Raw genomic sequence first — 14523 nt, 5'->3', positions numbered from 1 at the left:
AGAAGAATTGCTAACCAAACTCCAAGGTGGTAAATATTTTTCCAAAATTGACTTGGCAGAAGCATATCTACAATTGCCTTTGGATTCAGCATCACAAGATTTTATGGTCATTAACACGCCTCATAGGCTGTATCGACTTAAACGCCTCATGTATGGTATCACCAGTGCCCCAGCTATTTACCAGCGGTTCCTCGAACAACTGGTCGCTGGCATTGATGGCTGTGTCAACTGTCTGGACGATATCATTGTGACGGGACGCACACCAGCAGACCACCTACGCAACCTCCGCCACCTGTTTCTAGTATTATACGATGCTGGTCTTCACTGCCGTAAAGAGAAATGCTGTTTTTTCCAGTGGGAAATTGAATACCTCTGACACCGTATCTCCCAGAGTGGCGTCCAACCTTTGGACAAACACATCAAGGCTATCCTTCAGCTTCCAAGACCGTCAACACTCACTCAACTCCACTCATTTTTAGGAAAAATTGTGTACTACAGGAAGTTTATACCGGATGCAGCAACCAAAACTGCACCGCTCTCTCATCTATGCAAAAAGAACGTCCCATTTATCTGGTCACCCGCTTGTGAGCAGGCCTTCCAGTCTCTAAAAAGTCACCTTCTCACAGCTCCTTGTCTGGCATGGTTTGAGCCGGGCAGACAGGTAGTGTTAGCAACAGGTGCATCGGACTTCAGCATTGGTGCTGTCTTGGCTCACAGATATCCTGATGGTTCCAAGCGTCCTGTCGCCTGTGCTTCGAAAACTCTCACAGACTCAACGCGGATATTCACAAATTGAAAAAGAGGCATTGGCGATTATTTTCGCCCTCAAGAAGTTTCACGTTTTCTTGTATGGAATCAAGTTCCACCTAATTACTGACCCCAAACCCTTAATAGCCCTTTTGAATCCGGCGTCTAAAGTTCCGGACAGAACTGCGCATCACCTGCAATGGTGGGCACTGTTTCTAGCTCGCTACAATTATTCAATCCACTACCACAAAACCTCAGAACATGCCAATAGCGATGCCCTGTCACGACTTCCTTGTGGCCCAAATCAGGATTTCGACTTTGAATAATTACTTTGCTTTCAGATCGATGAGGAGGCACAGGCTGCAATGGATGCTTTTCCTATCACCAGTTCCATGGTTGCAACAGCCACATGCACCGATGAGGATCTTCAACTAGTCCGTGGCTTGATGATCAGAGGTTGCCCAGAGCGGCAACCTCCACACTCTTCGCCTGCTTTCCGCCAATTTTTCTCTGTGAAACATCAGCTGCTCCTAACTGATGGAGTGATTTTGCTGGCATCAGATGATCGTCATCTGCGGGTTGTGGCTCCTCAATCCCTCCGCCTGTAGGTGTTTAAATTACTTCATGTTGGCCACTGGGGCATAACAACAACCAAACTCCTTGCTCATCGTTTTGTCTACTGGCCGGGACTAACCACTGCCCTCGAAGATTTGGTACGCACTTGCCCCGCCTGCCAGGACCAGCAGGCGGCACCCCGGCAGACGTTCACCTCTTGGTCACCCTGCTCCTGGCCTTGGGAACGCGTGCATGCCGATTTTGTGGGACCTTTTTCCAACGAAATGTTTTGGGTACTCGTCTATGCTTAATCCAGTTTCCATTCGTGGTCCGATGCAGCTCCATGTCCACCTCTGTCACTCTTGCGGCAATGGAGAAGAGATTTTCACCATTGAAGGCCTGCCGGAAATACTAGTGACAGACAATGGCCCACAATTCCGCAGCCATGAGTTCTCTGACTTTTGCCTCCATCATGGCATCCGCCATGTCCCGACACCACCGTTTCACCCTCAATCTAACAGTGAGGTGGAACGGATGGTGCGAACCTTTAAGCAACAGATGAAGAAGTACGTGACAGACCACTCTACCGCTACTGCACAAACGCTGTTTCTTTGTTCTTATAGATCCACACCCACGGGTGACAAGAGCCCAGCGGAGTTGCCCCATGGCCAGCAGCCTCGGACACTGCTGAATCTCCTGCTGCCTGCCCCAAAGCCTGTGCCACCACCGCAGATGCCACGCTTCCGTCCCGGCACACCTGTCTGGGCCCGGGGGTTCGGCAACCAACCTAACTGGGTGCCGAGCCACATCTTACAACAACGTGGAAGGAAAGTCTTCAAGGTTCAACTCCAGGACCGGGAGGTATTGTGGCACTCTAATCAACTCCGCCTCCGGTCCATGCGCTCACAGACCGCGGATGTCAATCAGTGGGAAATCCACACGGCTGTGTCCCAGCAACCTAGCCCACCTCCACCTATATCTGATCTCTTTGTTCCAGTGGGCAGCCTTCAGACAACCTCGGAGAGTCAATGGCTGTCGCAGACATCCATTGCGTAGCCCCCACCCTATCCGCCACTCCGCCGCTCCGCACGTCTCCGCGGCAAACACCCACCGCCATTGATGGGCTCGTTTTGGCAGTGCTCGGGTGGCCTCGACCGCATCCAACACAGCCTCACGGCGAAAGGGAAGCCGAGGCCAGCCAGCCACCACATCCCCCTGCAGTCGATCCGGCTCCTACACTGCCCCTCGCCGGACCTGCCGCGTACAGCAGGAAGATCCTCCACATAAGTCTCTTCCATCCTCTGACGAGGAAATGCCATTACACACCTTGTTCCTTCCTTCCTCCCCGACAACCACGAGTCCCTCGACACAAAAAAGGTCATTTCCGACCGTATTCCACAACCCGCCCACATAGCTCTGATGAGGAACCAATGGATGTGTCATTCATACATTCTCGCTGTTTTACAGCTTCTCAAGGGGGGAGGAGTGTCGTATCGGCTGCCGCACAGCAGCCGTCAACTCAGCGCGGTGTGCTACAACACGCATAGCACACAGTGAGTACCGCTGGCACCGCACACGATGTCAACAACTGGCGCAAGTGAACACGCCATCGTTGGGTTAGCGGCAGCGTACACACAACTATCGATACGGATTACCCTGGCGGCACTGCCCGTGCCACCAGAGTTAGCAAACATATAAGGGCGCCATCTACCAACACTCTGATTGGTTGGACCTGCAGATTTAAGCAAGCTCCCTGAGCATGTTTAACCAGTTCAATCTTCACCGATGACTGTGTTACTACCCGGCAGTGGTTTGGACTTGTCTTCTTTACTAGTGACTCAGATTTCTCCTTGGCGCTACAGCCAGCGAAGTGTTGTATAGTCAAACTTAAGTTTTGTTTTGAGCAACAGAAGGTCAAATAAATTTGGTTATCATGGAATATTTGTTGTGTTATAGTGCGGACATAACAATGTTCATCTTACATTCTCCTTTCATGGCACTCTCCCATTCAGTGCAACTGCTCTTCCAACTTATTTTTTTTATTTCTGATAGAATTACAATGTCATCGACAAACCTCAAAGTTTTTATTTCTTCTCCCTGACCTTTAATTCCTACTCCAAAATTTTCCCTGGTTTCCTTTACTGCTTGTTCAATGTACAGATTGAATAACATCAAGGATAGGCTACAACCCTGTCTCACTCCCTTCTCAACCACTACTTCTCTTTCATGCTCCTCAACTCTTCCACCTGCTGTCTCACCAAGTTGTAAATTGCCTTTTGCTCCCTGTTTAGTCATAGTTATTGCAAATGATGTCCTAATGAATTTTGTAAATTCATATGCAATTGTGTTTATAGTTTAAGAGTCAATAAATTAAGATGCTGATTTTTTTATATTTGCCTGTTTCTCATCTTTGGGATCAGTTGTATACTGTAAAATAGCTTTACAACCTGAAACTTAAGTCATAAAGTAAGAATAAAGTTAGCGAAAAAAGGCTAAAAATGTGTTTCTGTCAGTTAATACAATAGATCACAATATTTTGAAATTATTATACAAAATAAGAAAAAAACATTTACATTCGTTTATGACAAGTATAACAATAAAGACAAACGACAAGAAAGTATATTTAAACTATGAACACTAGCAGCAATGGACAAGAGTTAATCATGGAAAAGGTAGAGAAAGAGAAATGTGATAAATATGATGAAACAATTAATAACGGGAGAGAAGGGGGGGGAGAGAGAAGTGGCATAACTGAAAAATGATGAGAGACCTAAGTATGATGGGATGAGACTGGAGTATTTACTGTATGACAATAGGAAAACTGACCATTCATGTTACTTGGTTGGGAAAATTTGTGAAGGTAACAGAAGTAAGTTCTTCAGCTTCTTCTTAAAAGCGACACAGCATTGAGTTGCACTTGGAGTGCAGGGTAGCACATTTTGAGGTTGACAGTACCAACAGAGGAATAGTTTGTGAATGATTTTGTTTTATGAATAGCCACATGTAGGATACAAGATTAATGAGACCTTGTGTTCAAAAAAATGATGAGTTGACAGCTGCTTAATTTCTTTTATGAGGCATTGTATTTTATGCCTAAAGGAGCTGATGAAGTACACATAGCGTATGGTAGTCAGGTAACTTAACTTGTCTGGCCACAGCCAACCTAACTGGTATTATCAAGTTGTCATTGCAGATGTAATGGACACACATATTCATGGCTGGTTCCAAGAATATAGTTTTCTCACTACTACTGCCATGCCTGAAGTGAAGGGGAAGTTTGTAGGAGAATGAGTAATTGCACTGGTTTATGCACTGCATTTTGTGGAAGTAGGTTACAAAACATTCTGAGGGCGTTAAGGGAGAGGAAGTCTTTCTGCATGTTGTTGTTGTTGTGGTCTTCAGTCCCGAGACTGGTTTGATGCAGCTCTCCATGCTACTCTATCCTGCGCAAGCTTTTTCATCTCCCAGTACCTACTGCAACCTACATCCTTCTGAATCTGCTTAGTGTATTCATCTCTTGGTCTCCCTCTACGATTTTTACCCTCCACGCTGCCCTCCCTGTTGCATGTAGCAAAAGTATTTTCTGCCTAGTTGAAACGCTGATCCAAAGTTAGATTCAAATTCTTCACCACTTTTTGATATGGTGTTGGAATACCGTCATGACTTTTTTGCTGGTATAGTCAGTGACATAAAAGTAGCATGATACAAATTGTTACTCACATGATACAAACACTTTCCTGGTGGCATACAATTCCCTTGCAAAGCTACTTTATTCTCATTTTTAACATGAAAGTCTTGTGTGTTGTCCTGTCACAGAGAAATGTGGATGCATTAATCAATGACAGTGAGTAATGTTAGCCACAGAGAAATGGAAGAATGGAAATTTATTCACACCTGAACTTCATCCTTTTTCTTTATTTCCACTTGTGAGACTACATCAATCATTGCGCATACCTTGTGCTCTTCAGTTTCTATTTCACTGTCACTTTCTTCTGGTCCTCCACAATCCGCTGTCAAGGCATCACAAAATCCGTCAGTGTTTGTAGATTTCTCCATTTGAGATACAAATGTTTCTCTGTGGGCAGAAGGAAACAATTACACAAATTAATGATGGATGTTAACAATTAAGTAATTAGGCTTGGGCAAGAAGTACTGAACAGGAAATTTGAGAGTCACTTACTAACTAATAGCTTATGTTTATTTTGAGATCACCATAATGCAGGCTTATTAACACATACATTATGTGACAAAGTCCCATAACTCCACTGTTAATGCCCCCTGTTGGACACATGAGAATAGTGCAGGCTGAGAGCATCAACACCTTGTAACAGTAGATCAGAAAGTATCAGCTGACATTTTTTTCAGTTTATGATAACAACAGTACAAAATTTACAATGACAGAAATTCCATGCTCTTCAATGCATGTGGATCATCATTGCACAAGCTTTCCAATATTTTCAGAAAAAAGCTCTCTGGTTGAGCAGAAGTCACGTAGCCAGTATTTCCTCCACCTCAGCGATCTCTTAATCCATCTTTAAGTGGTCAAACATCCAAAAATCCTGTAGGACAAAACTAGGATTATGTGCAGCGCACTCCAAGACTTCTAAATGTGTATTCTAGAAAGTTATAACAGTGTAAGCAGTAATATGTGGACATGTACTATCACGCAAAATTAAAGAATACCATTTGGAAACAAAACTTCCGTTCTGGCTTCAACTAGCTACAAAACTGCTACTATACTGTTGAATGGTTACTGTTTACCTTTTATATGTAATGTTCCAGAATTTGTCCTGTACACCTAAAGAAAACTATAATCTCACTTTTCCTGCAGAGGATTGCTCCATGAATTGCTTTTTGGCTGGCTATCTGGGCTGTTTCCATTCCAAGCACTTTCCTTTGCTCTCTGGTTTGAAGAGATAAATTCCATCGCCAGTGACGATTTATTTCAAAAATATTTTACCGTCATTAGTATGATGGTCCTCATCTAGTTATGTATTATTTCCTATGCAGAACCATGACTTATATTCATTTGATTTGGAACTTCATCAATAGTCACACAGTGGAAAATCAAAATCAGATTACAAACTTATGTAACATTGGCTTCATAATGGATGTAACTCTACATCCCATCCTTTTCTTTTCCGCCATGCTTGTTCAGCTGCATTTGAATTGTTCCAACCTTCATGCTTTTTTGGCTGGTAAACACTTTGCCATAATAATGCTTTTTATGACCAAACAAACACTGAGTAACCAGAGACAATGCTGAAAATACCAAATCCACATAATTTTGTGTGTCCAGTAAAGTCACAGCTGCACTCATGTGCACTTGTAGTCAGAGCACTTTGTCCAGCACTTGCAATTTGATAAAGAGTTTGTTATGGTTCACAAGCATTGGACACATGAAGTTAACATGCATGTCCAATGTGTAAGAGAGGCTGGTAATGACACACAGATGCTATATGCCCTTTTTTTCCTACAGTTGTTGTACGTTACCCAGCATTTAGGACACACAGCCCTGTCATGTTGCACTAAACAGTACAGGCAACATGGGAGTGTCAAGTGCTGCTGTTGTTGTGATGGTCATTTGGCACATCACCATCCAGTGTGACACAGAGACCACATTTATCTGGCTGCCATGTCATGCTCTCCTCAAGAACTGACTGACGCCTGCTGACCAGAAACAGCAGCCACCACGGCAATGTCACATGCGCCTCAGCCCAATCACCAGCGGCAAGAGGTACCTCAAAAGAATGAACTATATTAAACACTTCAGCCAAAGATGGAATTTTGCACTGTAGTGTGCGATTAAACACCTCCGTGCCAAATCCACTCGAATGGCAGTGTCACAGCCCATACAATCAACACAGGAATCATTGTAAAGGAACTAACATTTGCGACTGAGGTCCTGAAGGTCAGCTGCCCGAGCCTGGTATGCCTGGAGGGCAATTTTATGACAATGATGGAACTCTACATGCTCTACAATGATGCGTGCAATTACAATGATAATTGGACAACAACCTACACATTTCATTGAACAAAAGTTACACTGATTCCTCAACTAACTCTCACAACAATTGGCAGATCTGAGAAGAAACTCAAGAAACAAACAAAGCATTGCACATGCTTGCATCAGTGACACCAAAAGTGAGGAAGAGTCTTCAGCTGAATTGTTGTAATTGGGAAAGTGCAGTAGGTAGGTGTGGAAGACAGTGTAGAATATGTGGCTGACAAGTTTGTGACAGCAATTCTAAGAGCCTCCTCCTGCTGCTTCTGCTGCTGCTCCTGAACGAGATTCTATGAGCAGAAGGAACAACCAGATAGAGTGAGCACACTGAACACCATACCCTTTGCAAATTGTATCATGCTGTAAGGGACAAACAGCAGAATGCCCACTATGAACCAAAGTTTATTCCTCTTCCACATACAAGAATACAAGAAAAACATAGAAATAATCCAGGTACTGATACAAGCAGTTGCTGACAATAAATATGTACACAATATGAGGATGAATGCCAGTTACACTGTGCTTACAATGAGGGCTCTGGCAGAGAGCATGGTAGATGCCCCGTCATGTGCACAAGTCATGTGACCCTCCACAGACGGCCTCTGATGGCTGGCCCATGCAGATACTGTTGGCAGAATATTCAGGCTATAGCACACCAGTGTCCTGGTGCTGTGGCACATACCCAAGTATTGCATACAGGATTATAGTAACACTTTTCCCAGTACTGTGCTGACAATCTTGCTTGGATTTCAATTCATGGTACAACTTCAGACTACAAAAAATTGATTGTAGATTGCTGTTCTTCATTTGCACAAATGAAGAGTCATGCAGCAATTAATATTTTGCAAAAGCATCAAATGACATATGACTGTGCTGAAAGATACCTGAAGCAAAGAAAACGGTGCCTTCTAGAAGCTGGCAAGCATACTATTTATTGTTGTTGTTGGTGGTGGTGTTTTTGGAGTGTACTGGTGCTCAATAGTGAAGTTATCAGCACCATCACACTATTTGTACCGCCCCTAAAGATGATTAGGATAAAAATGCAGATACTTATCAAGTTACTCACCTATTAGTCAGAGAGAGATAATGGAAGCAATTGAGAGATTGCACTGCCCACCTATTCTGGGCAGAGAGCTTAAAGAGGAGGTATATGAGCCAACAGCCAATGTTGGTGATGTCCAGTAACCTCCTGAGTCTTTAATGAACCAGACTCCTGTGAGTAAAATAGCTTCAAATGCTTGATTACATTACAAATGAGTGAATATTTTAAATATTTGACGTTATGCATATAAGCAAGAAAAGGTTTAGGAAAGGTTTGAAATTAAGTTTAAATGTTGCTGGAAGCCAGTAAGTGCTCTCATTATGAATCACTGTGAATCACTGGATGAATATGATCTGGGTAATTTGTATTCCATTTTAATCAAAAGCTTGTTTTTCATGCATCTCAATGTTTATAATGTCATATTTGCTAAACCCGTGTGTTGTGAAATGATATAATTTTGCTGACACAATCAGGGAAATATGTGGATACTGTTTGTGAAGTATGTTGTAAATAGAAGTAGTAGTACAGAAATAAATTAAAATGCCATGCTTGATGCTGAAGTTTTGCTGCATGATCAGCTGAAATTCAATAAGTGATAAAAAAAGTTTAATTGTACAGGGCATTTCAAAACGAATCATCTGATTTGGCATGTCTATATTTCAGAAACTAATAATCATATACAATGAAATTTGTTTTTGATGAACAGGAAACTCAAAATGTTTCTTTCATACCTTGTCATAGGTGTTCAATATGTCCCTCCCCCCCCCCCCCCCCTCCTTGAGATGCACAGCACATGTCAATGTGGTATTCAAATTGTTCCCACACTGCAGTGAGCATGTCTTGAGTTACAGCTTCCACAGCTGCTGTTACGCAATGTCTCAGTTCATTCATTATTGTTGCTAACAGAGGCACATAAACAGAGTCTTTCATAAGCCCCCACAAGAAATAATCACATACAGTCAGGTCTGGTGACCTTGGAGGCCAGTAATGTAAGGCTGAATCATTTGGTCCTGTCCAACCGGTCCATCGTTCAGTAATCCTTTGAATTAAAAATTCCCACACTTCCAGATGCCAATGTAATGGTGTCACATCCTGTTGGTAAATTAAGTCATTTGAATCAGTCTCAAACTGTGGAGGAAGGAAGTTCTCAAGCATATCGAGACTCCTGTAACAGTGTTCTCGACAAAGCAAAATAGCTCGTACACCTTTCATTGTGAAACAACTCATGTTGTACAGCTTGATGTGGTTGTTTCATACGCCATATTCTCACATTATGATGGTTCGCCTTTCAATTTAAATGGAATGTTGCTTTGTCACTAAACGCTAAGTACAGAAGAAAACTGTCATACTCCATCTTGCCAAGAACGAAATTACAAACTCCACACGTTGTTGTCTGTCACCTTCACGAAGAGGTTGCAGAAGCTGAATTTTGTACGGTTTCACATGAAAACGTCAAAGCAACACACACCAGATGGACATGGGGGGGGGGGGGGGGGGGGGGCGGCAGGTCGAGCAGTCGAGCTGCAGGGCTAACAGATTTCTGCAGACTCCTTGTGAAACTACGGTAGACGTGTTCAATGTCCGTGTCAGACACTCGGGGATTTGTCTTTACACAAACAATCTGTTTCTTGGAGTTGTTCATGCCATCATCATTTAATGTTCTGTGCTGTAGGAGGCTCCACACCATACCTAGTTTGAAATTCATGCTGAACAGTTATTACTGACCCTCAATGTGCAAAACATAGAACACAAAACACATTCTGTTGTCCCGAAACCATTTTTACTAGAACTGAAGTGGGCACATCCTGCTGCTACCTAGCAGGAACCACGTAAAACAGTTTTCTCTTTCCGACAGTGTGCTGTTCGTGCTCATATCTCAAATAACATAACAGTTACGATTTTTTTTTAATTGGACGATTCATTTCGATACACATCGTATTGCGGCAGCTGTCAGTGACAAAAAGTTTCAAAAACGTTTGAAACTGTTTGAAATTTGTTGGAGGATAGTAAGGGCTCTTATTCTCAAATACTGGATGATTATAATCAGGGTAATTTGCATCTATTGAGCTATGCTGTCTCAAGACATATACATGGCTTCTAACAGCACTACCTGTATGTGTTAAAGGTTTAACACAACATTATACACAGACTGTTCATTAAGAAATCCAATAACTTTTTTTCTCAGCCAATTTCTGTTGGGAAAAAAAAAAAAAACCCTCAGAGTTTGTTGTGGGGCATCACGGAATATTCCCACTTCAGCCCCAATACTTTCATGAAGTTCTGATAGGTGGCACCACTATCTTTAACCTTAAAAATGGTATCTGTAATGGAGGTGTATTCCAAGCAGAGAGATGTCATTAAGTTTACTCAGGTGGAAAACCAGACTACCACAGACATTCATAGGCGCTTGTAAAATGTCTACAGAGACCTGACAATGAACAAAAGCATGGTAACTTGTTGGGTGGGGTGTCTGCAATGAGGTCAAGTGGTCCTATCAGACGACCTGCATGCCAGCCAGCTGCACAAAGCTGTAACTCCTGCAATGTTGGAACATGTGGAGTCTCTCATTTGAGATGATTGCTGGATCAAAATCAAACACCTCACTACATAACTGGAAGTCTCTTTCAACACAGGTAGGATACTCTAAGCTGTTGCCTTCCTCGCTGCCCAAACAGGAGACCGTAAAGAGCAATGAAGGGTCATCTGTGTGGAGCTGCTAGCACATTACGAGGCCAATTATGACAACTTTTTGTCAAACATCATTACAGGTAAAGAAATATGGGTTCATCAGAAGCAAAACAACAATCCATGGAAGAAGTTGAAAGCCATACCCTCAACTGGTAAAGTCATAGCAACGATCTTCTGGGACTCTGAAGGAGGTTATTCTGTTTGATGTCCTCCCTCATGGTGCAATGATCAACTCATAAGTGTATTGTGTCATCCTCAGCAAATTCGAAGAGACTTCAGCAAGTTCATCACCACAAAAATCCAAACAAACTTCTCTTTCTCCACGGCAACACAAAACCTCACGCAAGTCTGTGCACTGGAAAGGAGCTTGTGAAACTTAATTGGATTGTTCTTCCTTATCAACCCTACAGCCCAGATCTCATACCTTCTGAATTCCATCTTTTTGGCCCAATGGAGGATTCACTCCATGGGAAGCAGTACATGAATGATGGGGAGGTTACTGATGCTGCAAGATGTTTGCTCCAATACTGGTCAGTAATAATATGAAATATTGAAAATCAGATTTTTGTTGCCCTTGGAAGCTGTTAGACAGGCTACGTGCAACTGGAATCATGAATCATGAACCAACCATGAACTGGGTTAGTCAGTAATATAGACATTGCTCTCTGGAAACCTCAGGATAGCCCTAAAGCCACCCTCTGATAGGCCCAAGAAATTAGATGACAGGAGTCACTAAGCTCCTAAAACGTACTACTGGAGTGAAAACCTTAATGTGCAACAAAAAGTGAAAAGTTGTGCCAATACTTGATAACTATGTTCACAATATTGTGCTAGAGATTCACTAAGTAGACCGAGCGAGGTGGCGCAGTGGTTAGCACACTGGACTCGCATTCGGGAGGACGACGGTTCAATCCCGTCTCCGGCCATCCTGATTTAGGTTTTCCGTGATTTCCCTAAATCGTTTAAGGCAAATGCCGGGATGGTTCCTTTGAAAGGGCACGGCCGATTTCCTTCCCAATCCTTCCCTAACCCGAGCTTGCGCTCCGTCTCTAATGACCTCGTTGTCGACGGGACGTTAAACACTAACCACCACCACCACCATTCACTAAGTGGCAGCACTGAGCAGATGCACCATTTGCAATATGTAGGAGTGATGTTATTAGGTTTTCACACACATTTACATTTGAAACTCATAGTAGACTGTTGATCCGGTATGATGTCATTGTAGACTGTTAATCCAGTATGGCAGTGCATTTTTACCACTGGGAGTCTTCAAACAGGGTCAAAAGTTTGCAAAACCACTTACATCTATAACCAATGCTCCTCATCATAGTTGGGAAAATCCCCTTGTGACTCCAAAAAAATTCTGCAGCCACTGACACACTGATCATGCATCCAAAATGTGCACTTGTCACATTTCATTCTGAAAGCCATGGAACAAACAAATCAAGTGGATACGGTATTTATTGAGTTACAAAAGGAGTTTCATTCAGTACCATGCCAATGTTTGTTATTAAAAGTATGGTTGTATGGGGTATAAAACAATATTTCTCACTTGGTTGAGGATTTCTTGACAGGGAGAATGTAGTATGTTATCTTGTATGGAGAGTCACTGAAAGATACAGAAGTTATTTCAGGCATGCCACAGGGAAATATGTTAGCACCCTTTCTGTTCATAGTGTGTATTAATCACCTGGCTGACAATATTAATAGTAATTTTTGCAGATGATTCAGTTATCTGTAGTGAAGTACTGTCTGAGGAAAAGCTGCATAAATATTCAGTCAGATCTTGATAAGCATTAAAATCGGTGTAAATATAGGCAAATTGCTTTAAATATACTTCGCAAAATGAAAAAAAGTAGTACCCTTCTCCTTCTGTACTTTCCACGTTTGGCCAATTGTGCCTGTTAGGATTTCGTCTTTTTCTCAGTCAATCAAGATCTCTTCTCTGTTTTGGTTTAAAGCACTTTATCTGACATGGTAGTCTCTCTGGAAAAATTCTTTGTAGATGTTCATTCCATTTGGTTTTGTTTTCATCCAGTTTTTCCTTCACACACCAAATTTTCAACTCCTTAAGTCTTTTACATTCCTTTCACTGCTCTAAGAAATCTCATTTCTATTCCATGCATTTGTTTTTATTTTCTTTTAATCAATACTCAAGGGTTCACTTCGATATAATGGGGATGGCAAATTTCAGTTGTGTTTCTTTCTGTGTTTTTTTCTTTGAAGTTCTGTTAATTGTTCCATAAATACATTTGAATCTATTCAAGTTAATCTACAGATATTCCTCTTAGTTATACGATATTTCACATCCAAGGTAGTTAAAATATTTGAACTGTTCAATTGTTTGTTATTTCTATGAACTACTATCTTAGTTCTGACTGAATACTTACAACAAAATGCCACTGACTTACATGTACTAGAAGGTATTTTCACATTATAGTCTGTCCACATTTAATAGTATCCTATAATAACCATACAGTTATTACAGTTAGCATCAGTCTGCTCGTATAAATACAACACCCATGTGACATCATCTGTAGGGGTGTAAATGGAATGACCACAAAGGCTCAGTCATTACTAAGGCATAGGGCAGACTGGTTCACTGACTGAACATACAGAAAATTCAGTTGCTCTCTCAAGGAGACTACTTACAAATGGACCATCTCAGAATACTGGTCAAGTGTGTTGGGACCCACAGCAAACAGGACTAACTGGTGGTATCAAATGCATAGAAAGAATAGCAGTGTGAATGGTCACAGGTTTGTTTGAGTCATGAGAGAGAATCACAGAAAAAACTGAACTGGCAGACTCTTGAGATCAGACACAATTTATCTCTTGAAAGCCTACTAACAAAATTTCAAGAGCCAGTATTTAATGAAGATTCAAGGAATCACAATGCACTAGCTTTCTGCTCTTGTTAACTACTGCACAATTTTTTGTTGGTAATCTTTGTACTGCTTATTGCCCTATCTTTCACCACTAACCTCTCAAGTCTAGAGATCACAATGCACTAGCTTCCTGCTCTTGTTAACTAATGCACAGTTTTTTGCTGGTAATCTTTGTACTGCTTATTGCCCTATCTTTCATCACTAACCTCTCAAGTTTTCAAATCTCATCTGGTGCTGTCCTCACCAATCAATCTTTCCTTCACATACTGTCCGCTAACTCTCCCCTGACACAGGATTCTGGGCAACACCTTTTCCTACATTTCTCTTTCTTCCCCTTCAACTGTTCTGACACAGAAGAAAGCCCCTCTATCCAAAAACCTTCACATTTCTGTAACGTTTGTTCTCCTGCTGCTGCTGCTGCTGCTTCATGAGTAGATTTGTTTGCTGAAGAAGATTTTTATCTATCCAACTACACTATATTTTGAAGAATCCAGTGAATTTTTCAACCCCTGTCTATTGCCCCCATAGTGATCATGAAGACAAGATTAGACTAATAACATCACACATGGAAGCACTAAAGCAGTCATTCTTCATGA

The 14523-nt window shown here is 42.0% G+C and overlaps 1 protein-coding gene across 1 annotated transcript in view; it reads right to left on the bottom strand.

The window, feature by feature from the left end:
* LOC126425293 (uncharacterized) overlaps positions 1-14523 on the bottom strand; it is a 214677-nt gene that overhangs the window by 149823 nt on the left and 50331 nt on the right. The window contains exon 3 of the mRNA XM_050088268.1: positions 5257-5377. Within this exon, the coding sequence (XP_049944225.1) occupies positions 5257-5377 (121 nt within the window). The remainder of the gene's footprint in view (positions 1-5256; positions 5378-14523) is intronic.

This window comes from Schistocerca serialis, chromosome 10 (genome assembly GCF_023864345.2).
Source record: "Schistocerca serialis cubense isolate TAMUIC-IGC-003099 chromosome 10, iqSchSeri2.2, whole genome shotgun sequence".
NCBI lineage: Eukaryota > Metazoa > Arthropoda > Insecta > Orthoptera > Acrididae > Schistocerca > Schistocerca serialis.
The sequence above is the reverse complement of the archived record's forward strand: the minus strand, read 5'-3'. Positions and strand labels throughout refer to the sequence as shown.